Source organism: Scylla paramamosain, chromosome 46 (assembly GCF_035594125.1).
Source record: "Scylla paramamosain isolate STU-SP2022 chromosome 46, ASM3559412v1, whole genome shotgun sequence".
NCBI lineage: Eukaryota > Metazoa > Arthropoda > Malacostraca > Decapoda > Portunidae > Scylla > Scylla paramamosain.
The window spans coordinates 9,033,358-9,059,511 of record NC_087196.1 but is presented as its reverse complement, the minus strand read 5'-3'; the positions used below and the strand labels follow the sequence as shown (position 1 = coordinate 9,059,511).

Here is a 26,154-nt window from a genome sequence, read left to right as displayed (position 1 = left end):
AAACCTATAATCTCCTCAAGAAAAATAAAATAAATAAATTAAATAAGTAAATAAATAAGTAAACAAAATAAAATACAATAAAATAAATGCTTAGATCCCTTCAGTAACAAGTACAATCCTCTATACACATCCGCCCAGAACCAACATGGCATCAGGCAAGGAAAAAAAAAAAATTAAGCATTGGATTCCTTTAAACAAACAATAAAAGACTCAAATTCCATAAAAAAACATAATAAAAGTTTTGACACCCTTAAACAGACACAACGAGAGGTTCAGATTCTCTTCAAATACCATTAACACCAATGCCTAACCTAACCTAACCCACAGCGGCAAGATGGCATCCGGCGAAGGTTCTGGAGGATCAACGGAAACAAGTGGATCGGGTGGCATCTTGTGGCAGATCATTTGGCTCATCCTGCTGGTGCTGGCTGCCATCTGGGTGTCCTGGTTCTGCGCCTGGTGGTACGCCATGCTCATCCCCTTCACCGTGTGTCTGCCCCCCATGGCGGTGAGTGTGGCCCAGGCTGGCGGAGTGTGGAGTGCGGTTAACTGTGTGGAAGTGTGGTGAGGTGCGGCTAAGTGTGGTGGAAATGCTTCGTGTTTTTTTTTTTTTATCAGGTTCAAGTTTTGGTTCTTTGTGTGTGTGTGTGTGTGTGTGTGTGTGTGTGTGTGTGTGTGTGTGTGTGTGTGTGTGTGTGTGTGTGTGTGTGTGTGTGTACTGTCAATCTATCCATGACATAATATCCTTGTATCTCACAGGTACTGACAAACAGACATCCTTGAGTTAGAGTGTACGTTCGTGTGTTTATCCATCCTAACAGCCTTTCACTGTATACACTGGTTGTGCTTGGCCTTCATCCATTACAAAATCACTATTGGAAGCAAGAAAACTTTTGGATGGCAGGCTGGTTATATGACAAATCAGCCATCGTAAGCAAAACAAAAAAAAAAACACAATATTTATTTAGTGGTTGGATGGCACGTTGGTCATAAGTTAAATATATAGTACGCTGAGAACACCAGTACGTCTTCCCTACAAGCAATGACAGACAGACAGACATTTAGCCACTGTATGTATGTATGCTTAAGAATCGTTACCCCATCCTAATATCAGACAGACAGACATTTAGCTAGTCCATATGTATGCTTAAGAATCGTTACCCTATCCTGACATCCATCCTACAGACAGATCCTTGAATTTACTTATCCACTTTTATCCTGACACGCCCTTGCATCTACAGGCGGTGACAGACATCCTGCTCCGAGGCATCCAGATCACCTACGTCTGTGCCAAGAACATGGTGGAGGCCAATACTTTCGCTGAGGCCTGGAATTCTTACCCCTCTGCTGTGCCTCCTACTGTACTGATGGTGTCTCAGAGCTCCGGCTAAGCTTGTAGGGGCTGCTGTGTTTACTTGTCCTGTGCTGTCACCTGTGCCAAGTCGTGTGTTACCTGATGGTTCGTTAATGTGATCCAGAGTATTGTGTTTGTGTTGCGTTTGTTTTTTGGATGTTTTTTTTTTTTTTTGTGTGTTTTCTGAAAGGTTTGTTTTGTTTCGTTTTTTTATACTGATTTTGTTTTGGTTTTGTTTTGCGTCGTTTTTTTTTTTAATCTTTTTTGTTTTGCTTTATTTTTTTGCACTTTCTCTGGTCTTATTTATATTTTTTTCGTTGATGCGTATTTTTTTTCTTCTTTTTGTTTTCTTCTTTTTCTCCTGTTGTCTGAGAGCCACAGAAGTCATGCCAGTGAAGGAATGAAAAGAGAAGCAAGGCATTTCTTACTTCTCTGCCTTCCTCATCATGTGTGGCACAAACTGAACAGGAAAAGAAGCAAGAAGAAAAAGTTTTTGTGCGAAGACAACTTTTTTCTTATTCCTTTAGTTTGTCAAATTACGAAGAGCATTTTTTTGTTTATGTACCTTAAAACAAACATTTTTATTTCTGCCTATCAATTAGATGAACTGTTTTCTTGTTTACTTATATTAGAAAGAACTTTTTACTTGTTTATCAATTATAAGAACATTTTTTTCTCTTTACTAACATTAGAAAAAACATTTTTTATTTCTGTTTACCAATTTCAAGAATTTTTTTTTCATTGATCAATATTAGAAAGAACATGTTTTCTATTTTTGTTTATCAATTCGAACACATTTTTTTTCTTATCAGTATTTGAAAACATTTTATTTTTGTTTATGAATTTCAAGAATGTTTAATTTTGCAAGAACAACTTTAACAATATCAATTAGTCTGCCAAACATGAGAGAACACTTTACACTCTGCCAGTTCAAAATGAAGGTGCTGAACAAATTGACTTCCTAACACAAATACTATGACAATTACACACTTACTTCATCCACACACGAGCTACAGATCTGAAACCGTGTTCAATATTAATACTATATTCTAGCTTTTAATTATGTATGGAAGAGATCTTGGAATTTCTATGGCTGTATTTTTCAGTCTGGCTCTTTTATACATAGAAAAGTTATAGATCTTAATTCTTATTCAGACTTAATACTATATTGTCTAGTTTTTAATTATGTATACTGGAGAGATCCTTGTATTTGTAATATTGTGTTTTTAATAATTTTTTTTATATATATCCAAGAGTTGTACATCTGAAGTCCTTTTTATTTAGTGTATATTATTGTATTTTAGTACTGTATTCTATTTAGCTTTTTATACAAGAGAGTTTATTGTATTTTTATGACTTTTTCAGTTGACTTTTTTTAATAAGAGTTGTAGATCTGAAATCCCTCTTATTCAGTCTATTGTATTGCTGTATTCTATCTAGCTTTTATATGGAAGTAATTGTATTCCTTTGACTGTATTTTCCACCTTTCTGTACAATAACTGAAGATTTCATTGTAACTTTGCTGGACTCTTTATCAGTTTCAATTAATCTTTCAGTCTTTTATCAGTTTCAATTAATCTTTCAGTCTTTTATCAGTTTCAATTAATCTTTCAGTCTTACAACAAACGTCCTTTTATTCATGCATTTTATGACTTACTTCCAACCTACTTGTTTATACAATACTTAAACATCTTTTCTTGCTTTCTTTTTCTATTTTAATTTAGGTTTTAATAATACTACAAACATCTTTTTGTTGATGTTTTTATGACAGTTTTCTCTCTATTTTGTATACAATATTTAAACATCTTATTTTTTTATGTGTATTTTTTTATCATTAGTTTTTTTCTTTTTATTATTATTATATATTTTTTCATGGTTTTCAGTCTATTTGTTTATAAAATACTTAGCATCTTATTCTTGCTGTATTTATAGCTGCATAATGTATTCTAATATATTTCTCTTTTAAGAAGTATTATTGTGAGCTGTCTAATACACAATGGAAAAAAAAGTAAAAGTAATAATAATAATAATAATAATAATAATAATAATAATAATAATAATAATAATAATAATAATAATAACTTGTCATGTTGTTAATGTATTTTTAAAAGTAGTTATATTTTTTTGTATTTTGAAATTGTCTTTTTATATTGTAACTTGTCATCTTGTTCACATTTTTTTGCAGTTTTTTTTGTGTATGTATCAAAATTATTGTTTTTATATTATAACTTGTAATCTCATTAATATATTTTTGGAAGCAGTCATTATTATTATCATTTATTTATTATTTTTTTCTTTTTTATGTGCTGAAATGAGGTTTTCCTTTATTACTTTCCTATCAGGTGTTCAAATCTCATAATTTAAAAAAAAATGTCACCTTTACTATTATTACCATTATTTATCTCATCTTTTTTGTAGAGAAACGATCTTTTTTGTATGGCCGTTCAATCAGGCGTCAGAATCCTTTAATTATCACACCAGGTACAAGAGAATCTCACCTTTGCCCAGGTACTGTTAAGAATTAAGAGTCTATTTTGTTAATCCATAAGAATTTTATAAGCATAGCACACCTTAGTATTGTGTAGAACCATAGTGTAAACATCACAGTAAGTTATACAGTAAGTTATGACAGTGTTAGCAAAGGTGTTAGGGTAGAGTTAGTTGTGCAGGGCGTCCGTGTCTATGTGTGTGTGACTCAGGTGGGCGAGGACGTGGGAACAGTGACATGGTAACACTGCTAGACTGATGCACACTCTCACTCACTCATTCATTCATTTGTTGGTCTATGTATTCTATCCTATCTAGTGTTGAAATATTTAGCAAGCTTGACTTTCTGCCATTCTGTTGTAAGACGCTGTATTTATTTATTTTTTACATAAGAGGGTCACTGGCTAAAGGAAACAAAAAAAGAAAAAAAATTATTGTTTCCATTGGGATAAACTGATGCCTTATAAATCAAGTAAAGGTTTTGGTGTAAATGTATCAGTTTGCTGCATTTCAGAACAAGACAGAAAGGAATATGTAACCCAGTGAGTGAGTGAGTGTGTGTGTGTTTGTGTGAGTGAGTGAGTGAGAGCATCAGTGTCCGTATGTCCTAACCGCCTCAATCACTGCATCACTGCCACACACTTAGTAAAGGAAACTGATGTAATATTACTAAAATACACCTTTTGAATACTGAAGACTTTTGTAGTGTGAATAAGCAATGCAGCATTACAATATACAACAGTTTCCTATGTATACCACCCTGTCATACATAGCTGGCAGTCACTATGCACAAAATACAATGGAGAATAAATAAAAATATCCTCTATTTTTATATTAATGTCTGTAGGAACTGGCGAAGAACAATTTTATCTTATTACCAACTTGAACTGCATCTTCGTTCTCTCTGTCGCTCTAAACTTGAATGTGAACGCTAACAGTTGTTAATTCAAATGTTCTGGTACCTTGTCTCTGTCTTCAGCAGGCTGCAGTGGAAGTTATTGGGGTTTTTCAAGGGTGTTTTCAAGATTCTAGTGAGTTCAACAAGCTGCAGTGGAAGTTATTGGGGTTTTTCAAGGGTGTTTTCAAGATTCTAGTGATTTTAACAGACTGCAGTGGATGTTATTGGGGTTTTTCAAGGGTGTTTTCAAGATTCTAGTGAGTTTAACAAGCTGCAGTGGAAGTTATTGGGGTTTTTCAAGGGTGTTTTCAAGATTCTAGTGAGTTTAACAAGCTGCAGTGGAAGTTATTGGGGTTTTTCAAGGGTGTTTTCAAGATTCTAGTGATTTTAACAGACTGCAGTGGATGTTATTGGAGTTTTCAAAGGTGTTTTAAAAATTCTAGTGAGTTTAGCAGACTATTGGGGTTTTCAAGGGTGTTATCAAGATCCTAGCAAGAGTTTAACAGGCTGCAGTGGATGTTGTTGGAGTTTTCAAGGATGTTTTCAAGATTACAGTGATAGGTTACAGATGTGTGCCTTTCAGTACTTGTGCATTACTGGAGATGAAGTTTTAATGATGTGTCTTTGTGTGGCCTTGATTAAAGCTAATGAGATGGAGTTGTGACGAAGGTTGTGTTAAATTGTGTTTTTTTTTTATCATAGATCTAAATAGTCTTCATTGATTCAGACAAGTAGTGGCATAATATTTTTCTATAACAGATAAGTAGTAAATTATTTGGAGCATTTCAGACTAGTACTAAAATGTTTCTCATAGATTGCGACCACAAGTAAACACATTTCTACGGATTCAAACCATTACGAAAACATTCACCAACTTTTATAATTTTGATCATCCCTTTGGCTTTACTCGGCTAAATGGTTCGATAACATAACAGATTTTAAAGTGTTCAGATTCTACCTAGCGTGAATCACCTGTATGCATTTAGTTCTCTCATAACTCGCATTCTTGTGTTCTTCGCCCCTTACTGCTCCGGCCATCCTTTGTTATCATTCAAAGCACCACAGGATTTGCATGGACACAGAAAGATAAGATAATAAGAAGCAAATTTTTGTCCTTTCCCACAATTCTTCCGCTACACACATAACACCACAGAAAAAATAAAATAACAAGGTAAATTTTCACCCTTTCTCACAATTACACAACACACAAAGCACCACAAAAAAATAAGAAGATACGAGATTAATTTTTCATCTTTCCCCACAGTCTTACACTACACAATTACTTAAGGAACTGTGGTATAAGTGTCCAACCCTTAAGTGGTCATAGGAGAAAAGGTACAGCAGTGAAGGGGGTCTGTGGCTAAGCTGTCCTCTGTGTGAGTGTGAGGGACGCGCTTCATTTACACAATTCACGTTTTGACTAATAAAATGTGGTTTCTTTATGTACATTTCCTTTCCACCTACATAGACTTAAGGGAGGTTAGGTACTGGCATCTTCAGTGGTGGGAAGACTGGTTTAAAGCAGACACAAAGCACAAACAAGACAGAATTGGATAAGATGAGATAGAAAGATTGCAAATAAGACAAGAGAAACAACAGGAGAGGATAAACTGGGAAGATTGGATGAAAGAAGGCATAGGGGCAGAAAAGATAGGAGGATAAGGATAAGAAAGAGTGAATTAAAGACGTGAGATATAAAGAAGACACGATAAAATACGATAGAAAAAATGCATTAAACAACACGAAAGAGAAAAAGAAGACTAAGATAAAATAAGATAGGAGGATATGGATAAGAAAGAGTGAATTGAAGGCGTGAGATATAAAGAAGACACGATAAAATACGATAGAAAAAAATGCATTAAACAATACGAGAGAGAAAAAGAAGAAATAAGATAAAATAAGAGAGGAGGACTGCAAAGAACATGCAAGACAAACAAGAGGATAGGATAAGAAAGACTGGATTAATGAACACAAGACAAATAAGACATTGATAAGGTAAAAAGACAGCAAAGAACACACTAGACAAACAACAAGAAAGGATAAGATTAAAATTGACAGCAGGACTCTATTTCCCACCCTGTAACTCTCTCTCTCTTTCTCTCACCTGCACCGATCTGGCAACGTAGGTGAGTGATAAGTAGATAAGTATTCAGCAGGGGATATAAGTAAGGTTACATGTGATAATTATTAAGTAGCAGCAGTATTAGGACTTTATTTGTTGCCTCATACAAGTTCTCGGATGTTAGTGACAAATGGACAGAGAGCAAGGTTCATTTCTACTCTCGTTGAATTGAACCAGCGTGAAAAATAAGTTATAATTCTTCTTTGTGTTGCTTAAAAAGAGCTTGACAATTATAGAGAAAGTAAGATCAGAAGACACTAAAAAAATACAAGGAAAAGTTTACTAACATATTTCAACTTCTATCTCTTTTCCTGTGTGCAAGAAACAAACACTATTTCTTCTCTGTGTAGTGAAAGACTTAAAAGAAGGAGAAAAAGGAAAGGGAGGAGGAGAAAAGATCACTAACCTCTCTCTCTCTCTCTCTCTCTCTCTCTTCCAATGCAAGAAGCAACCTCAATCTTTCTCTCTATACTAAAATAACACAAGGCTGGAGGAGAAAGAAGAAAAGGAAGAGGAGAAACAGATTACGAACTTAATTTCTCTCAAGACTGGAGGAGGAGAAAGAAGAGGAAGAGCAGAAACAGATCACTAACTTCTCTCTCTCTTTCCCAATGCAAGAAACAACTTCAATTTTTCTTTCTTTGTACTAAAATAACACAAGCCTGAAAACAGAACACAGGAGAAGGAGAAAGAAGTGGAGAAGGAGGAAAAGGAGAAATAGATTACTAACCTTTCACTCCCAAAATAAAAAAAAATAACCTCAATCTCTTTCTCTGAACCAAAATAACACAGACTCCATAACCCAACACACCACGACAGCACACAACACTGACTTCTCTGAGCGCTGAGCTGCGATGGGGAGGCCAGACAAACACCAGAAGATCACACAGAGGCAGATCCAGCAGCACATATCTTGTCCACAGTCTCTTCCACTACAGGGAGGTGCTGCCAGACTATATCAGGGTTAGTGTACACCGACGCTGGGACCTGTCGGGGATAAACCACTGGTATGAGTGGCGTTTAATTCATCTAGGGTCGTGTGTTCCCCTACAGAAGCTCAGACCTCAATCTTAGGGTAGGACTGAGACCACTCACACACCACATATCCTAACCCCACACTAAGCTAACCTATCCTAAACCCACACTAACCTAACCTAATCAAATGTAACCTAACCTAATCTAATCTAACCTAACTTAACACCAGGCACAGCAGCAAGGACAAACCCAGCACTCACCCTGAGGTCACTGATAGCTGCCTGCCGCGTGGAGCTCTCTCTGAGGAAATGTGACGCCCCAGCAGGAGAGTATAGGCGTGTGTCATTGATCCGCACCAACACCTGGTCCACCCGCAGGTAGTGACGGAACACCACAAAGATCCCACTCGGCATCACTCTCTGCGGAACACAAGGGTTAGAGAACGGGATGTAACACTAGGCAAAATAAGGAAAGAACATGATAGAAAAAGAACAGAATGATAAAAACAGAATGAGGATGAGATAGTAGACAGAATAAGGATAGATTTTGATAGAGATGGAACAGGAAAGGAACACAATGCACAGAATAAGAACAGAACATGGTAGACAGAATAACGGTAGAATGGTAGACAGAATAAGGAAAGAATGTGATAAAATAAGGACATAGCATGATATACAGAATAAAGACAGGACATAACAGACAGCATGACGACAGAAGCAATATTATCAAGATTAACTACACACACACACACACACACACACACACACACACACACACACATATACTGAATCAAACCAAACTAAAACACACAAAAAGAAGAAAAAAAAAAAAAACTACACACACACACACACACACACACCAAACACCCCAAACTAAACCAAACCCCCACAAAAAAAAGCAAGCAAACAAACAAACAAACAAACAAAACCTTACCACTTCCACACACCCCCACAAACACATCCATCCCCCAAACCAAACCACACAATACCTTACCACTTTCGCCACACACCTGGTGCAGCCATTGTCGTCAAGCTCGTCATCGTACAGGTAAACTTCCGAGTAGAATTTAATTTCCTCCCTCACTTTCAGCTTATCCAGGTCAATTCGCTCTGTGGTGGCCTCTGTTCTCAGCGCCCCGGCCAGCGTCCCTCGGAAATTTGTGGTGTAGGTCCAGTCGTATGGCTCAACTACCTTCTGCGCCCCCTGACAGTCTGCCCTGGGGGTGTGACGGTTAGGTTAGGTTAAGTTAGGCTAGGTATGTTTGCAGTAATGGTTTTTAGTAATAGTGGTATTAAATAATGATCTGCGGTACTCCTCTATCCTGTGGTGTGATGGTAAGTTAGGTGGTGGTAGTGGTAGTAATGGTATTAAATAATGATCTGCGGTACTCCTCTATCCTGTGGTGTGATGGTAAGTTAGGTGGTGGTAGTGGTAGTAAACAATGATCCTCGGTAGGCTGCCTCTCATCACCTCTGCCCTAGGGTGTGATGGTTAGGTTAAGTTAAGTAAAGGTTTCATAACAGTAGCAGTAGTAGCAATGAACTCTGATTGGCTGCCTCACATCACCTCTGTTATTTTAATTAGTATTCGGTAGCAATGCACATAAAAGTGAAACCGTCGTACCAGTAATAGTAACAATAATACCAGTAGTAGTAGTAGTAATAGTAACACCAACATCATTTTCTAATGTAGCCTCACTCATGACAACAAAAAAAGAGAAAGACAGAACACCTTAACACATAACATCAACACCTCCTCTCCCTCCCACACTCCCTCTCTCTCCCTTACCGTGCCTCCCGCCAGACCGCAGCATGAGCCACCTGCAGAGAGCTCTCCTTGGGGTTGACGCAGCGCAGGGCATCGAGGGCACAGAAGGTGATGGTGCCGCCCTCTCTGTGCCGCAGCTGCAGTATGTTGTCAGCAAACACCATGTCTGGCAGTGAGGGAAGGGACAGCTCTCTCTCGTACCTGTGGGATTAGGTTAAGTTAAGTTAGGTTAGGTTAGGTTAGGTTAGGCTGAGGTGCTGTTTTTTTTTTTTTTTTTGTTGAAGATGGAATGCAATTGAAAGTGTATGTTTAATGTGTTTTTGTATGTTTTTTTTGTGTTTTTTTTTGTCTGTGGGGTTTAGTTAGGTTAGGTTGAGGTGGTGTGTTTTTGTTTGTTTTTGCATGCGTTTGTGTGTTTTTACCTCCTCCTCCTCCTCCTCACTTCTTCTCCTCCTCCTCCTCTTCCTCCTCACTTCTTCTCCTTTACTTCCTCATTATTCTTATCCTCTCACTTTTCTACCTCCTCTTTACCAGTCCTTCTCCTCCTACCCTCTCTACCTCCTCCTCCTCCTCCTCCTCCTCCTCAACACCCACCATCATCTACACACCTGCAAAAGTTACACAGATGTTCAGGTGTGGTGTCAGCAGTGCAGGTCTCCTCCGCCTCACACTGGGACCCCATGATGTGACTCTTGGTGACTCTTACTGTCCAGTCTCCAAAGGTAAAGTCCTCGGAATCTGGTGGGTCTGTCTTTGTCTCTGTGGGGTCCGCCTTTGTGTCTGTGGGGCTCTGCGACATGCTGTTCTGCTGTGGGGAAGGAGGGAGAGATAATGTTTTTTTTAGGGTAAGCCAGGGATATTAATTTAACCTAACCCCCTCCCTGGACGCCCACCCCCCTCAAGGATACTCTACACTAGCCTACAGGGTCGAAAAGTATGAATTTCCTCACGGTCACATGTAAAGCTTCTTAGAATCCAGTAAGGTATGCAAAAATCACATTCAGTATTGTAGAGTGTGATGGTGTAAATCTAAAATAATTCCTTACTTTCATCAAGAATTATAAAACAAAACTAAACTCTAGAAAACAACGTAAAAAAAAAAATCACAAATCACTTATTTTCTCCCACTTTGTCACTAATTATATCTTTACTTACATCTTTCATTAGAGTTCAAGGTGATACACACCAATTAGCAACACTGAGGGCGAGGACGAGTGTTAGGATGGGAATGTTTAATATAATGATGTAAAAATTTAAAGACAGAAAGATCAACAAACACTCTTCCTCTTCTTGTGACCTTGATTATCTTGATCTTGATCTTGATGGTACAGGTGGCACAGGATCACTCCTGAGCCAGGCCTTTGGATCGGCAACTCCTGTAGATTGATTCTGATCTTGTGCTTTTGTTTGTTTGAGTGTTATTTTCTTGTTACTATTATATTTTATGCTTCCACTGCTAGTTTTAAAAATAATGGAAACTTAATAGCTTGCAGTAAAACTTATTAGAGTTTTCAAGTGTTTTCACGATACCAGTGATAGTTTAAAATGCTGTAGTAGAAATTATTGAGTTTTCAAGTGTTTTCATGATTGCAGTGATAGCTTAACAGGTTCTAGTGGAAGTTATTGGAGTTTTCAAGTGTTTTTTTCATGATCCTAGCTATAGTTTAACAAGTATTCAGCATTATTAGAGATAAAAACACTCTTCGAAACCTGGCTGATAATTCCTGTGGCCTCTGAGAAAGTCGTATCTTTAGAACGAAGGTTTTGATAATAAGCGAACGAAAATAAAAAAAATTCTGACCAGTTTTGCTCCACACGCCCTAAATGATCGCTCTCTGATTGGTTCACGCCTCCAGCTTCTGCTCTGTGATTGGCTGGCTGGCGCTGTGTATCTGACCTTGTATATCTTGACTCTCTCTCTCTCTCTCTCTCTTCCCAGCCTCTCAATCTCTTATAAACCCTAAACCTCTCACTTTTCAACCTCTCTCAAACTTCTACTCTCCCACATTTATCCACTCTCACCTTCCAGCCTCTCACTATCCACTCTCCCACCACCCAACCTCTCATAAACATCCACCTCTCACTTGAAAGACCCTCCCCCACCCCTCCTAAGCCTCTCATATTTCAGTATCTTTCCACCGCCAGCCACTCGCACCCTCCCAGCCTCTCTCAGTGCATTCTTCCACCCTCTCTCCCGTCCCTCTCACGTCTCAACCTCTCCCAGACAGGTATTTTCCCTCATGCATCCTCTCCCTTCCTCCTCTCCCAATCTAAACTTATTCAAGGTCAACAAGATTTAACGAGGTTGAGTATTGGTTACAAAACATCTGATACCTACTCTCCTTTCTACTCTTCCACTCTCTCTAGCTACTCTAAATAAAGATGAAGTGTTGTAGTAACTTATCCAGTACTTATAATAGTGGGATATACTAAAATAATAGCGTTTTCTGGCGGTTTAAATAGATTGTTGCCAAATGCGGAGTTACATTTTAGTTGCCAGATCTCCCGATATTTCTGAATGATGCTACGATTATCCGGAGTCTTCAGATTGTACGGTGAATTTTATTTTCCTTATTTATATGTTCAGAGATTTGTTTAGTCTCGTTACTACTAATTTATTTTGCGTTTTATTTTGCTATTATTTTCTTTTTTATCAAATGGTCTTGTGAATGGAGATGAATGAATGTATAGAGAAATATGAATATACAGAAATTTCTAGCATCTCCGTAAATATCTGAGGGAACTATAACGAAATCTCTCCATGAGTAGCCACGCCGTTTGCACAGGCCGTCAGTCGCTCCTGGCACGTGCTGTGGGTAGTTACTGTGCGGGTGACTTCTGCAGGTGGAGATAACCTTGAATTCAACTGAAATTTTCCACAGAAGACCTGTCACTTCACACATTTGTCCGCCAAGGTGAGAAAAGACGTTCGTGATTAAAGTGTGTGTTGTCAATGAGTAAAAGTTGTAAATTCAAGAATACAAAAGTTGATATTGTAATTTGATAGTTATACATATGTTTAAATCAGGACAGGTGAGAATAGGAATTAGCGAGGCTTTACAGGTGATTTAGGCAGGTAAGAACAGTTTACCATAAGGATATGAAGAAAGAAAACGTTAATTAATATATATTTTTTTTTCACTTGACGCGTTTTTTGGACAAGTTAGGCTAATTTAACGTAAGAATATGAACAAAGTAAAAAATAAATAAATAAAATAAATAAATAAAAAATAAAATAATATAATCTTTTTGTTAACAAGTACACATGTAAGAACAAAAATAAATCATTGTATTTTTAGATGATTTAGGCAAGCAAGGATACTTAAGATGTACAAAAAACAAACAAACAAACAATGCTTAAAAACACCTTAATTAATACGCATCCCAACTGTTGATACCTGAGAAAAGAATGACCAAGGTGTGCTGAACTACAAACAGGTGTGAGTGCCTACCTGTGCATCTTGTTTATAGGAATATTATTATTAACCATTTTACTAACATGTTCAGGTAATACTCGTTCATTATCATTATTATTATTATTATTATTATTATTATTATTATTATTATTATTATTATTTTAACTGCTGTTCATTTCTGGTCAGGTGTGGAGAGAAGCTAATTAAGGTGAGGTGAGGATGATTAAACTGAAATAAGGGATAAAAGGAGCTCTCTCTCTCTCTCTCTCTCTCTCTCTCTCTCTCTCTCTCTCTCTCTCTCTCTCTCTCTCTCTCTCTCTCTCTCTCTCTCTCTCTCTAAAGGTAAGGATTTACTGATATGAAAAATAATTTGAATATATGCATGGTGGAGGAGGAGGAGGAGGAGGACAAAAATGGAGAGAGAGAGAGAGAGAGAGAGAGAGAGAGAGAGAGAGAGAGAGAGAGAGAGAGAGAGAGAGAGAGATGCTTTTGTTCTGTATTAATTAACTAAAAACCGGTCCTGTACAAGGTAGAAACGCATATAGTCTGTGTGTCTGTGTGTCTGTATGTTTGTAAATTAGTTAAACTTGGTTAGATTTGAACTGGACTGTGTGAAGATAGATAGATGAATAAAATTACCTACTTTTGTTTAATTAGGTAACTTAATTAACCTGGAGTCGTGTGGTCAGTCAGTCAGCCAGCCAGCCAGCCAGCAGTCCCCCCTACAGAACCTCACAGCGCAGTAACCGAACACACACACAGACATACAGGCATAACCTTAACCTTGCATCCTTTATCTACTTGCTGTTGAGTGAGCTGGGGCTACGCATTAAGAGGTGCGTCCATTTGCCTCGCCACGCCCGGGACTCGAACCCAGGTCTTCCCATTTATGAGTGTAACGTGCTCACCAATACACTGCTCTCATCTATTTCAAGCAAAAAGCGAAGATTAAGTGCTGGTATATAAATAGTGCTCTCTCTCTCTCTCTCTCTCTCTCTCTCTCTCTCTCTCTCTCTCTCTCTCTCTCTGCGCAATACATGGACTAATATTGAGATGCGCAATACATTTTTTTTGTTTTCTTTTTCACCTCTTGGGTCGACTTTCTAAATGCCCAACCTTGCCTTACCTTGCCTTACCTGACCTTCGCGTGTGTGTGTGTGTGTGTGTGTGTGTGTGTAGCTTGTGGGTTGGTGTGTGGGTTACTGGGTGCTAGTGGACGAGTGATAAAAAGTAGTAGTAGTAGTAGTAGTAGTAGTAGTTTGTGTTGCAATATCTTCCCTTTTTCTCATATACGCGTCATATAAATCTTATCTTGCTCTCACATATAACAGTAAATACACAGTTCTCTCCCCACATACCTTCTCCTTAACACACCATTTGCTTTCCTTTGTCTCCTCTATTGCGTGTCATTTAAACCTCATTCTGAAACGCTTTTCTCTCACTACGACTAATTCAAAGGCCACACATAATTAGCCGGGTTCTCAATAGTGTTTACCCGTTAATAGTATAGATATCATGTTAAACTGCCACTAGAATAGCAAAATCACCCTTAAAAACCGGTGTAGCTTCATTTAAACACCCTTAACCTCCTTACAGATGCTGACAAGACTGACACAGCAAGCAGCGAGGTCAGCGGGAGCAGCAGGCCACCGCTGTCTGTCCCGCACCGCCTCAGCACGCACTCAGCCGCGTCAGGAGAGAGTAAACAGCGCGTTGACGACAGAGGAAGTAATGGCGAGAGAAGATAAATATGGAGCGCATAATTACAAGCCTCTGCCTGTCGCCATTTGTAGGGGAGAAGGTGAGAGAGAGAGAGAGAGAGAGAGAGAGAGAGAGAGAGAGAGAGAGAGAGAGAGAGAGAGAGAGACTGCGTAATTCTGTTGGAGAGAGGTTTGCAGTTTCTTTTTTTATTGATATGTTGAAGGGACACAGGCCAAGGGAAACTGAAATTATGTATAAAAAAAGAAGAAAAAAAAAAGAAAGAAAAAAAGATTGAGGTGCCGGTTCACTTAATACTGGGCGAATAGTTGCTAGGTCAAACAGCCCCCAGGAGGTTAGGTGCTCGACTCCCTTGGTACCCAGACCACTCGATGCCCATAATGTCTCCAGACTAGACTCAGACTCTTGGACCACAGCTTGGTGAAGGCAGCAAGGTCCACACACACAAATACAGCTTTTCACCAATCCATCCATCTACTTATTCATCCACTTCCACTCATCCACTCACCAATCCACTTACTCACCACCCACTCAGCCACCGATCCACTTATCCACTCAACCACTCAGCCAGCCAGCAATCCACTTACTCATCCATCAATCCATCCACACCCACAACCACCCACCCAGTCCATCCACACCCACAACCACCCACCCGCCCATCCATCCATTATCAACTGACCCTCCATTCTTACTCATTCATACTTATCCACCCAACCACCTACCCATCCATCCACCCATTTACTTACCCCAAACCCGCCATCCACACCCTATCACCCACACCCTCCACTCACCCTGCCACTCAGTGATCCACCGACTCATCCATCTGTCCATCCATCCAAATATCCATCCACACACCAATCCACCCAATCTCTCTCTCTCTCTCTCTCTCTCTTTTCCGCCAATAATGAGTGGCCCCTGTATTTGTGGCCAATGACAGGCAAAGACGGCACGTGACCCCTTGACAGGCATGAACCGTCAGGCCCACATAGCGGAACAGGTCATTTTGAAGCTGGCTGTCGTAGTGATCGTTTGGTCCTTCTGAAGTGACCCTGTCCATCGTTATCCATTAGCGATAAGGCCGGCCTCATCTTAGCCTCGTGTCATGACAAGCATCCTTCATCTTGCATCAGCACTACCTCCACACCGACCGTATAAGAAATTCACTGACAGGCCTCGTCTTGGTCCTCGCCCTCACCTCCAGATCCTTTCCTTCCTCATTGATAAACTCGCTTGCACAACAACAACTTCTTTCGTTGCTCTGTTTCATTGTTAAGATGGTGTGTGTGTGTGTGTGTGTGTGTGAGGATGACTCAGGGGTGAGGCGTGCCATGGAATATGGGCGGCAAGGGAGTGGGCACGTGTCCTCACCAGCACAGCATCACACCTCACTCTTTTGTTTAAACTGTAAAAAAAATCGTGAGTCAAGACGAAAAATTACAGTTCATGAAATATTAAATGGTTTTCCCCCTTAAACAATCCTTGCTGAAAATTGTATTGAATTGCATTACTTCAAAATGAATGTTTGAGAAAGTATAGTACTGTGAAACAAATCCCCTAAATATTGAAAAGACGTCTTAAAAAAAAAAAAAAAATGTAATGCGGTTTGAAATGAGAAAAGACAAAAAAGATAACTCATTATTTAATTTCTTGTCCTCCTCCACACACCATCGCCAGGTCTTCCACAGCCTTCCCACTGATCTTTTCCTGTCCTCCTCCACACACCATTCCCAGGTCTTCCACAGCCTTCCCACTGATCTTGTCCTGTCCTCCTCCACACACCATCCCCAGGTCTTCCGCAGCCTTCCCACTGATCTTGTCCTGTCCTCCACACACCATCCCCAGGTCTTCCGCAGCCTTCCCACTGATCTTGCCCTGTCCTCCTCCACACACCATCCCCAGGTCTTCTTTAGTCTTCGCTTTATTCTTGTCATCCCCACATACTAAATTGACACAAAAACGTAAACACCCACGTAATTCCAGGTGTGTTTCTCTGGGACATGGAAGGCCGCAAATACTATGACTTCCTCAGCGCTTATTCTGCGGTGAACCAGGGCCATGGCCACCCACGCATCCTGCAGGCCCTCCAGGACCAGGCGGCCATCCTCTCCCTCACCTCGCGTGCCTACTACAACAATGTACTGGGGGAGTATGAGCAGTTTGTCACCTCCCTGTTTGGTTACGACAAGCTTCTGCCTATGAATACTGGTAGGTGGGGCTGACTGTGTGTGTGTGTGTGTGTGTGTGTGTGTTTGATAGATTAGATTTTTCACTGTGACTGGTTGTTGAATTTAATGCAGCCATCACTAAGTAATAAAAAAGTTCTCTTCTTATCAGTATGCTACACTGCATTACCACTTATTTACATTTAATTTTAATGATATGCAGCAGTTTAGATTATAATTGCTATTACTGCATATTGAAACTGTTGGTATATTATAGTTATTTATTGCACATCTGTGTCTACTTAGTGACCAAGTGTACACTCACGGCAGCAGGAGTGATAGCCGGCAAGCCTCACTGATTTCACTGATGTCTTGTGGTCACAGAGACTCCTTGTCACTGTGGGGAGTAAAAAAAAACAAATACTAAATATATTCCCTCACCACACTCCTTTATCAGACGCACTGCCTGCCACAAGAAGGCCAAGCAACAGTGTTTTAGTTGTTTGCATGTTTGTTTGGAGTTGTGGCGTGTGTGTGTGTGTGTGTGAGAGAGAGAGAGAGAGAGAGAGAGAGAGAGAGAGAGAGAGAGAGAGAGAGAGAGGCAGGCTATCTTGAGAACCTATCTGTGTGTGTGTATGTGTGTGTTTGTTATCTGTGAGAAATAGGCTATCTTGAGAAGGTGTGTAGTAGTAGTAGTAGTAGTAGTAGTAGTAGTAGTAGTAGTAACAGATAACAGTGACAAGAGGCAATTAAGCTGTAGTATCATCTCGTTAAGATGCAAACAAACACTCAACATGTCTCACTTAAGAGGTCATAATATTTTTCTCCATCCTTTTCTCTCTACAGTTACCTTAGTTAAACCATCAATCATCCTACTCCTTATCTGTCTGTCTGTCTATCTGTCTGTCCTGTCTGTCTGTATCTGTCTGTCCTGTCTGTCTGTCTATCTGTCTGTCCTGTCTGTCTGTCTATCTCTGTCTGTCCTGTCACATTTGTTATAATATTTTTTTTTTTCATCATTCTTTCATTTTTACATTCCCACTTAAATCCTTCTAGTCCTTATCTGTCTGTCTGTCTGTCTGTCTGTCTGTCTGTCTATCTTGTTACAGTTTTACAGATATTTGTCTCTATTTTATCTTTTACATTTCCAGCTAATCCAGTCATCTATCCATCCATCCATCTCTCTCTCCTCTCTCTCTCTCTCTCTCCTCTCTCCTCTCTCTCTCTCTCTCTCTCTCTCTCTCTCTCTCTCTCTCTCTCTCTCTCTCTCTCTCTCTCTCTCTCTCTCTCTCTCTCTCTCTCTCTCTCTCTCTCTCTCATATTCTTGTAATAGTAGTAGCAGTTGGCAGGGATGTTTTAAATAGGAACCTTTATATTATAGAAATTTCTTAAACACACTTACCCTAACCTAACTAAACCAAACCCAACCCAATTCAACTCAGCCAGCCTGACCCAACCCGAACCGACCCAACCCGACCCGAACTGACCCGACCAAACCAGACCCGAACTGACCCGACCAAACCAGACCCGACCAGACCCAACCCAACCAGACCCAACCCAACCCAACCCAAACCCCAACTGAACCCCACCCCACCCTTCCCTACCCTACCCTACCCTACCCTACTCTACTCTACGCTACCCAGTCCAGCCCCACCCAGCCTAACCTCACCTCACCTCGGCAGGCGTGGAGGCGGGGGAGACAGCGTGCAAGATCGCGAGGAAATGGGGATATGAGAAGAAGGGCATTCCAACAAACCAGGCCAAGATAGTGTTTGCGAATAATAACTTCTGGGGCCGCACCTTATCAGCCGTGTCTAGCTCTACTGACCCCACGGCATACGGTGGCTTCGGTCCATACATGCCTGGCTTCTCTCTGGTACCCTATGATGACCTAGGGGCTCTGGAGGTAATGGTGGTAGTGGTGGCGGTGGTGATAGAATATAATTTAGATATTTATTTATTCATTTCCACGTGTTGCGGGTGATATAAGTAAAAAATAAGGCCAGTTTCTGTAAATATCTTAGGATTAATGTATAGAAACCTCCCTACAGTTCAAGTCATAGGAAGGAGGAAATATAGAAGCAGGCAGGGAGTTCCAATTTACCAGAGAAAGGGATGAGCAAATGAGAAAGCTGGTTAATTCTTGCATAGAGAGGTGGACAGAATAAGGGATGAGAGAAAGTAAGAAAGTAGAAAGTGTTGTGCAGCGAGGCCATGGAAGGAGGAGAGAAGAGCAGTTAGTGTGAAAATAGAGGTTTATCTGTTTGCCTTTGTGTCTGTCTGTCTGTCTGTCTGTGTATCTGTTTGTCTGTGTATCTGTTTGTCTGTGTATCTGTCTGTCTGTCTATTTGCCTGGCTAGCTATCCATGTATCAGTCTGTGTTTGTTTACGTTCTATGTCTGTCTTTCTGTCTGTCTGTCTCTCTGTCTGTCTGTTTGTCTGCCTCTCTATCTTTCTGCATGTCTATCTGTCTGTCTGTCTTTCTGCCTGTCTGTCTTTCTCTCTGTCTATCACTGTCTGTCTATCTTTGTACTTATGTCTGTCTATCTGTCTATCATTCTGTCTGTCTGTCTGTCTGTCTCTCTCTACCTGCCTGTCTGTCAGTCTATCTATCTTTGTACTTATCTATCTGTCTGTCTGTCTGTGATGAAGAACAGAACATTACTAATCTTCCCTAACACTGGTGCCCTTGTGTCCCCGGCAGGAGGTGCTGAGTGACCCCCACTGTGGCGGCCCTTCATGGTGGAGCCCATCCAGGGAGAGGCGGGGGTGGTGGTGCCCAAGGACGGATACCTCAGGGGTGGGTGTGTCTGGGGGGGGTGGGGGGTGGGGGCAGGGTTTATTTGTAGGGTTTTGTGTGTTTGTCTCCTTGTTTTTTTTTTTTTTAGATGTATTTGTTATTTTTTTGTTTTCTTGTTTGTCTTATTTTTTATTTTTGTTGATTTATTGATTCTTTTTGGCAGATTTGTTATAGTTTTGTGTGTGTGTGTGTGTGTGTGTTACCTAGTTTTATTTTTCCAGGCATCCAGGAACAGAGAGAGAGAGAGAGAGAGAGAGAGAGAGAGAGAGAGAGAGAGGAGAGAGAGAGAGGAGAGGAGGAGAGAGAGAGAGAGAGAGGAGAGAATACTATTTACCTAATTTTACCTTACCCTCACATTTCACCTTCCTCCCACAGCCATCCACAAACTGTATAATCAAAACAAACTTAACATAACACCACTCCATTTCCTCCTGCAGACATCCAGAAGCTGTGTGACCTAACCCAACCTTCACCCTCCCCACACAGGCATCCGGGAGCTGTGTGACCGCCATGGAGTGCTGTGGATAGCAGATGAGATACAGACAGGACTGGCAAGGACTGGCAAGCGTCTGGCGGTGGATCATGAGGGAGTGAAACCCTGACCTCCTGCTGCTGGGAAAGGCGCTGTCTGGGGGCCTCTACCCGGTGTGTGTGTGTGTGTGTGTTTCGTGTTAAAAAAGTGTGACGTAATCCTCGTTTGTCCCAGGTAAGGCCAGCTAGCCAGCCCTGGGTGTCCTCCTCTCCCTTCACCAGCCACAAGAAGGGACCCCTCATCATTATTACAATATAGATTTGCATTGTCTGTGTATTTATTTATTTGGTTGTTGTGAAGTGATGGCCAGAAAATCCCGAGGTGGTGGTGGCTGCAGGAGCGCTTCCCTCGCCCACCCTGTCATGATGGATTGGCGGTGCACTTTACTGTTGTGTGTTCAAGGACGTTTCCTACTCTTATAGCTAGGGATAAGTGTACCGCAGCTGTTCCTTATTTGTGCTTTGCTTTGTGTTCATATTCGAGGTATTTTTTTATGTGTGTTTAGATGATTTTGTGGTCATCTTTGTTGTTTTTTGTGTTTTCTACCCTTTCAAACATTCAAACAAATTAAAAACAAACTAAAATAAAATTCTCCGCTAATAAACGTAACAGTACAACAGCAAACCTCGATAACCTCACCTGTGTATTTCCCCAGGTGTCTGCCGTGCTGGCAAACGACGACGTGATGATGGTGATAAGGCCAGGAGAGCACGGGTCAACCTACGGCGGCAACCCACTGGCCTGCAAGGTGGGTTGGGGCAGGTCAGGTCAAGTTAGGTCACGTTAGGTTGGGTTTGGTTAGATTTGGGAGATAAAGGATTTTTTATGCTTCCGTCAGTCAGTCAATCAGTCACCCACCCAGTTAATTAGTTTGTCAGTCAATAAGCTAATCAGTCAGTCAGTCAGTCAGTCAGTCAGTCAGTCAGTCAGTCAGTCAGTCAGTCAGTCACTCACTCACTCACTCACTCAGCAATCAGTCAGTCAACTCATCAGACACTCAGACAGTCAGTAAGCCACCCATCCACACACCCATCCAACTGACTCACCCACACACCCACTGACTCACCCACTCTCTCTCTCTCACAGGTTGGCATTGCAGCCCTTACTGTCATGGAGGAAGAGAAACTGGCGGAGAATGCAGAAAAGATGGGAAATATTCTGAGGGATGAGCTGGCAAGTCTCCCTAAGGATATTGTCTCTATTGTTCGTGGCAGAGGTCTTCTCAACGCGATAGTGATTAATGATAGTGAGTATTGGGCTCATAGTGGTTAGGTTAAGATTGTGCTCCGAATATGATTGTGATTAATTTCAGTAAGTATTGGGGGTGACAGTGATGAGGTGGTGAGTTTATGGGTGTTAATGATGGTGGTAGTGTTAGGTTAAGATTGGGTTCCGAATATGATGGTGATGAGTGAGTATTGGGGTGATAGTGATGAGGATGGTGAGTACTGAGCTGATAGTGACAAAGGGTGGTGATTGAATACTGTTGGCTTGTGATTGGCTAAGTAAGGTTTCAAGATTGTGTAGTTCATGATTGTAATTACTAGTTAGAACCACAAAACAAACCAAAACACACATACACACAAACAAACATTCTCTCTCTCTCTCTCTCTCTCTCTCTCTCCCTCCAAACACATTTCAATAGACAGGCCAAAAAACGCACATATTCACACGCACACTCAATTCTACCCTCTCTGTCTCTCCAAACAGAATTCGACGCATGGGACGTTTGCTTACAGCTCAAACAGAACGGCCTGCTTGCCAAACCTACACATGGCGACAAGATAAGGTTTGCCCCGCCCTTGACCATCACAGAGGAGCAACTGCTGGAGTGCACCCAAATTATTCGCAAAACTGTGCTGAGTCTGTAGAGGGGCTGACTGACTAGCTGATTGGCTGACTGACTAGCTAGGTATGTTTGTAGATTTGGGAGAGTTTAGGGTAGGTAGAGTGAGTGAATGAGTGAGGTTAAGTATGTTTGTAATGTGAGTAGAAGTGATAGAGTTGAGAGAGGGAGAGAGATATAGGGAGAAAGGGTAATAGAAGTTGTTGTTGTAGTAGTAGAAGGCAGCTTGTACACAGAGAGAGAGAGAGAGAGAGAATATGAATTAAGATGTGCTAAAATATATAATGAAGAAATATATTTTGAAATTTACACATTAAAATAAAAAAAAAAAGATTAAAAAAAGACAATTAGGTGCATAGAAAAAAAATAGAATAGAATAAGAAAGAAATAGAAATAATAAAACAAAAGATAGAGAAATAGAGAAACAGAACAAAGAAAAGACAGGTAGAGATAGAAAGCTAGAAAAAAAGAATAAAATAAAGAGAAAAACAAATATAAGAAAACAGGCAGAGAAAAATAAATAAGAAGAGAAAAAATAGAGAAATACAAAAGAAAGGAAAATAAAGAATAAAATAGAAAATAATTTAGCAAGACTGAGAAAAGGACAAGATTATTATTATTATTATTATTATTATTATTATTATTATTATTATTATTATTATTATTATTATTATTAGGAAGAAGAAGAAGGGGAGGAACTAAGAGAAAGAGAAGAGAGTGAAAGGAGAGAGAATTAATTAAAAGGAGGAGGAGGAAAGAAAGAAAGAATAGATAGAAAGCAAAGGAAGAGATAATTAGGAGGAGGAAGAGAAGGAAAGGAAAAAAAGAAATTAAGAGAATAGATAATTAGATGGACGAGAAAAAAAGAAAGAAAAAAAGTGAATGAAGAGAGAACTAGGAGGAAGAGGAAAAAAAAAATTGAAAGAGAGAATCGAGAGAGAATTAGGAGGAAGAGGAGGAGAAAATATTAGTGATGATGGGTGAAGGAAAGGAAAAGAGAGAGAAAGAGAATTAAGAGGAGAACGAAGAAGAAGAAGAAGAAGTTTTAATAAAGAATGAAATATATCAAGATCTGAATGATAATATTTTGTCTTCCCATTTTCTCTCATTCATTTGTACGAGAGTTATCCACAAGTACGTTTTTGTTGTATTTGGTTACGCATTTTTCAGTTTTATACATCACAGTAATACAATCTATATACATTTTTATTGATAAGGAAAGCAGGTGTTATATTAGTGATAAACCTGTTGATAAATTTTTTCATGAATAAATTAGTGAATGAAAATTAAAGGAAGAAATAAAAACAATTGTATTTTCATAGACTTTTCATTTATTTATTTTTTTTTACCCTTTTTGAAGTTTGAGAGAGAGAGAGAGAGAGAGAGAGAGAGAGAGAGAGAGAGAGAGAGAGAGAGAGAGAGAGAGAGAGAGAATGCCAACAGGTGAAGAAACCATACCCACACACACACACACACACACACACACACACACACTTCATCTCTTCCTATTTCAGCATCTTTTAGTTCATTTCTTCTTCTTCTTCTTCTTTCTTCTTTTCTTCTTCCTTCTTCCTTCTTTATTTCTCCTTTTTTCTCGTTTATTTATTTTTTTGTTCCTTCCTTCCTTCCTTCCTTCCTTCCTTCCTTCCTTCCTTCCTTCCTTCCTTCCTTCCTTCCTTTCTTCCTTCCATCCTTCATTCTCTCCTCCTCCTCCTCTTAGCATTGCCTGAAAGTCACTCTCTCTCTCTCTCTCTCTCTCTCTCTCTCTCTCTCTCTCTCTCTCTCTCTCTCTCTCTCTCAGCATTCTTACGACCTCTCTGTGGGAGTTCCAGTTAGGTGCTCATGCGGTAAGGTTTCTGGCAAGCAAAGAGGAGGAGGAGGAGGAGGAGGAGGAGAGGAAGACTAAATGGAGTGCATGTGTAGGAGGAGGAAGAGGAGGAAGAGGAGGAGGAGGGCTAAATGTAGCGAAAGTGTAGGAGAAAGAAGGAATATAAATAGAAGGAAGAAAGGAGGAAGAGGAGGAGGAGGAGGAGGATTGGTGTAGTGTATATGGAAGAAGAAGAAGAGGGAATAAATAAAAAAGATGTAGAGAAAGAGGAATAATAAAAAAGAATAGGAGGAGGAGGAGGAGGAGGAGGAGGAAGAATAGATAGATAGATAGAGAAGAGGAGGAGGAATAGATAAAGAGGAGAAAGAGGATGATAACAACAACAACAACAACAACAACAATAACAACAAATGAGGTTAGGTAAGAAAATAATTCTGGTCCGAATCTCTCTCTCTCTCTCTCTCTCTCTCTCTCTCTCTCTCTCTCTGTAGGCCTAATGAAACCCTCTTAATGTCCAGCCTTGAGAGAGAGAGAGAGAGAGAGAGAGAGAGAGAGAGAGAGAGAGAGAGAGAGTGTATGTCTCAAAATACACACACACACGCACACACACATACACACTCACTAACAAGTTTAACCACACACACACACACACACACACACACACACACAAGGTTTCGTCAGTCCTATTTCTCTCTCTCTCTCTCTCTCTCTCTCTCTCTCTCTCTCTCTCTCTCTCTCTCTCTCTCTCTCTCTCTCTCTCTCTGTCAAAAGTTTATTTCTTTTTCTTTCATTTTCTTTTTCCAGATTTTTTCATTTTCTTTTCCACCACCACCACCACCACCACCACCACCACCACCACCACCTCCTCCTCCTCCTCCTCCTCCTCCTCCTCCTCCTCCTCCTCCTCCTCTTCCTCCTCCACCACCACCACCACCTCCTCCTCCTCCTCCTCCTCCTCCTCCTCCTCCTCCTCCTCCTCCTCCTCCTCCTCCTCCTCCTCCTCCTCTGAAGCCCTCCAGTGGCTGCCCTCACGCCCACAGTCAGTCGGTGTGCCCTCGCCTGTCTGTGAGGACCCACGCGCGCGCTCCCGTTGTTAATTGTGGTTTTCTTGCTTTTATTCACGTTTTTCAGCTTATTCCCATCTTTATCACGTGTTTTCTCCTACTTCCCTCTTTCGTTATTTGATTTTTTGTGATTTTTTTTGTGATTTTTTTTTGTGATTTTTTCTTATTTTGATTTTTCTGTATTTTTTTCTCCTTTATCGTTTTTTTTCTTTTTTTTTCCTTTATTTTCTTATTTCATTCACTCATTTATTTGTCTCCTTGTTTCTATTTTTTTATTTTCTCTTTCTCTTCCCATTTACTCGCGTTTGTCTATCCTTTCTTTCTTTCTTTCTTTCTTTCTTTCCTTCATTTATTTATTTTATTCCTTCATTGTCTTATTTCTCTCATTTTATTTTTCTTTGATATTTATTTGTGTATTCTTCATCATTCCCCCATTTATCATTTTTTTCTTTTCATTCTTTCTATTCGCCATAAGTTTTTTCTTTTATTCCTTATCTCCTCTTCCACCACCTCCTCCCCCTCCTCTTCCTCCTCCTCCTTTTTCTTCTTGTTATCTTCTTTTTTAGTTCTATCATTTATCTCACTCCTCCTCTTCCTCCTCCTCCTCCTCCTATTTTTCTTTTCTTTTCTCTTCACTTTTCTTCCTTTTCCTTCTTTTCCTTCTTCTTTTTCTTCTTCTTCTTCTTCTTTTTCTCCTCCTCCTCCTCCTCCTCCTCATCCTCCTCCTTCCCCCTATAAACATATACGTATATATGTACACAAACTAACCCACATGTGCAACAAACCTACGTACACACAGAGAAAAACAGAAGAGAAAGAAAGAAAGAAATAAAGAAAGAGAGAGAGAGAGAGAGAGACACACAAAAAATAAAACTAATGTGCGTGCGTGCATGCGTGTGATGTCCCAGGGAAGAGGGGACACGTGATTAATTTTGGACAGACAGACAGACAGACAGACAGGCGTGTGTTGTCTGTCCATGGCTGCTGTGTCTGTTGTCTCTGTTAGTCTTCTGTTGTAACTATTTCTTCTGTTTGTTTCGTAAGTAATTTTTATTTATTTTTTCTTATTTTTTGTTGTTTTGTTGATCTATTTTTTTTATTTTTGTTGATTTTTTGTTATTTTTTGTCTTATTCGTATTCTTTTATTTTTGTTTTTATTTATTTATTTTTTTTAGTAATTTGAC

General features: G+C 40.0%; 4 protein-coding genes across 9 annotated transcripts; 3 read left to right on the top strand and 1 right to left on the bottom strand.

Annotated features, from left to right (window-relative positions):
* Positions 1-13,777, bottom strand: LOC135094650 (TIP41-like protein). 6 transcript variants are annotated; one of them, XM_063994925.1, is made up of 7 exons: positions 10,759-10,913; positions 10,212-10,411; positions 9,625-9,804; positions 8,830-9,052; positions 8,097-8,255; positions 7,695-7,848; positions 1-549 (listed from the first exon to the last, which is right to left on the bottom strand). In XM_063994925.1, exons 1-6 carry the CDS (start codon positions 10,765-10,767, stop codon positions 7,744-7,746), a joined length of 876 nt encoding a protein of 291 aa, XP_063850995.1. In that variant the 5' UTR covers positions 10,768-10,913; the 3' UTR covers positions 1-549; positions 7,695-7,743. The 6 variants fall into 6 exon arrangements, with proteins under 6 accessions (XP_063850995.1, XP_063850994.1, XP_063850998.1 ...); XM_063994924.1 differs by having other exon boundaries at positions 1-524; XM_063994928.1 differs by lacking the exons at positions 1-549; positions 10,759-10,913 and adding an exon at positions 13,663-13,777 and having other exon boundaries at positions 6,932-7,848.
* Positions 335-6,179, top strand: LOC135094656 (uncharacterized). Its single transcript, XM_063994938.1, has 2 exons — positions 335-508; positions 1,242-6,179. The coding sequence occupies exons 1-2, from the start codon at positions 335-337 to the stop codon at positions 1,389-1,391; spliced, it is 324 nt and encodes a 107-aa protein (XP_063851008.1). The 3' UTR covers positions 1,392-6,179.
* On the top strand, positions 12,358-23,395 carry LOC135094651 (ornithine aminotransferase, mitochondrial-like). The gene is made up of 9 exons (XM_063994930.1): positions 12,358-12,518; positions 14,616-14,820; positions 16,719-16,943; positions 18,583-18,806; positions 19,605-19,700; positions 20,187-20,345; positions 20,888-20,980; positions 21,319-21,478; positions 21,943-23,395. Exons 2-6 carry the CDS (start codon positions 14,616-14,618, stop codon positions 20,226-20,228), a joined length of 792 nt encoding a protein of 263 aa, XP_063851000.1. The 5' UTR covers positions 12,358-12,518; the 3' UTR covers positions 20,229-20,345; positions 20,888-20,980; positions 21,319-21,478; positions 21,943-23,395.
* LOC135094774 (ornithine aminotransferase, mitochondrial-like) lies at positions 20,232-22,103 on the top strand. The gene is made up of 4 exons (XM_063995134.1): positions 20,232-20,261; positions 20,888-20,980; positions 21,319-21,478; positions 21,943-22,103. The coding sequence occupies exons 1-4, from the start codon at positions 20,232-20,234 to the stop codon at positions 22,101-22,103; spliced, it is 444 nt and encodes a 147-aa protein (XP_063851204.1).
* Positions 23,396-26,154: the final 2,759 nt, after the last annotated feature.

Bases quoted from the DNA above. Each gene is read 5' to 3' on its own strand.
- LOC135094650 (XM_063994923.1), bottom strand. The intron at 9,805-10,211 runs GTGTGTAGATGA...CTAATCCCACAG, and splicing joins CATCTGTGTAACTTTTGCAG to GTACGAGAGAGAGCTGTCCC. The intron at 9,053-9,624 runs GTAAGGGAGAGA...TCACACCCCCAG, and splicing joins GCGGTCTGGCGGGAGGCACG to GGCAGACTGTCAGGGGGCGC.
- LOC135094651 (XM_063994930.1), top strand. From the start codon at position 14,616: ATGCTGACAAGACTGACACAGCAAGCAGCGAGGTCAGCGGGAGCAGCA. The intron at 14,821-16,718 runs GTGAGAGAGAGA...ACGTAATTCCAG, and splicing joins CGCCATTTGTAGGGGAGAAG to GTGTGTTTCTCTGGGACATG. The intron at 19,701-20,186 runs GTGGGTGTGTCT...CTCCCCACACAG, and splicing joins CAAGGACGGATACCTCAGGG to GCATCCGGGAGCTGTGTGAC.
- LOC135094774 (XM_063995134.1), top strand. From the start codon at position 20,232: ATGAGATACAGACAGGACTGGCAAGGACTG. The intron at 20,981-21,318 runs GTGGGTTGGGGC...TCTCTCTCACAG, and splicing joins GCAACCCACTGGCCTGCAAG to GTTGGCATTGCAGCCCTTAC. The intron at 21,479-21,942 runs GTGAGTATTGGG...CTCTCCAAACAG, and splicing joins CGCGATAGTGATTAATGATA to AATTCGACGCATGGGACGTT.
- LOC135094656 (XM_063994938.1), top strand. From the start codon at position 335: ATGGCATCCGGCGAAGGTTCTGGAGGATCAACGGAAACAAGTGGATCG. The intron at 509-1,241 runs GTGAGTGTGGCC...TTGCATCTACAG, and splicing joins TGTGTCTGCCCCCCATGGCG to GCGGTGACAGACATCCTGCT.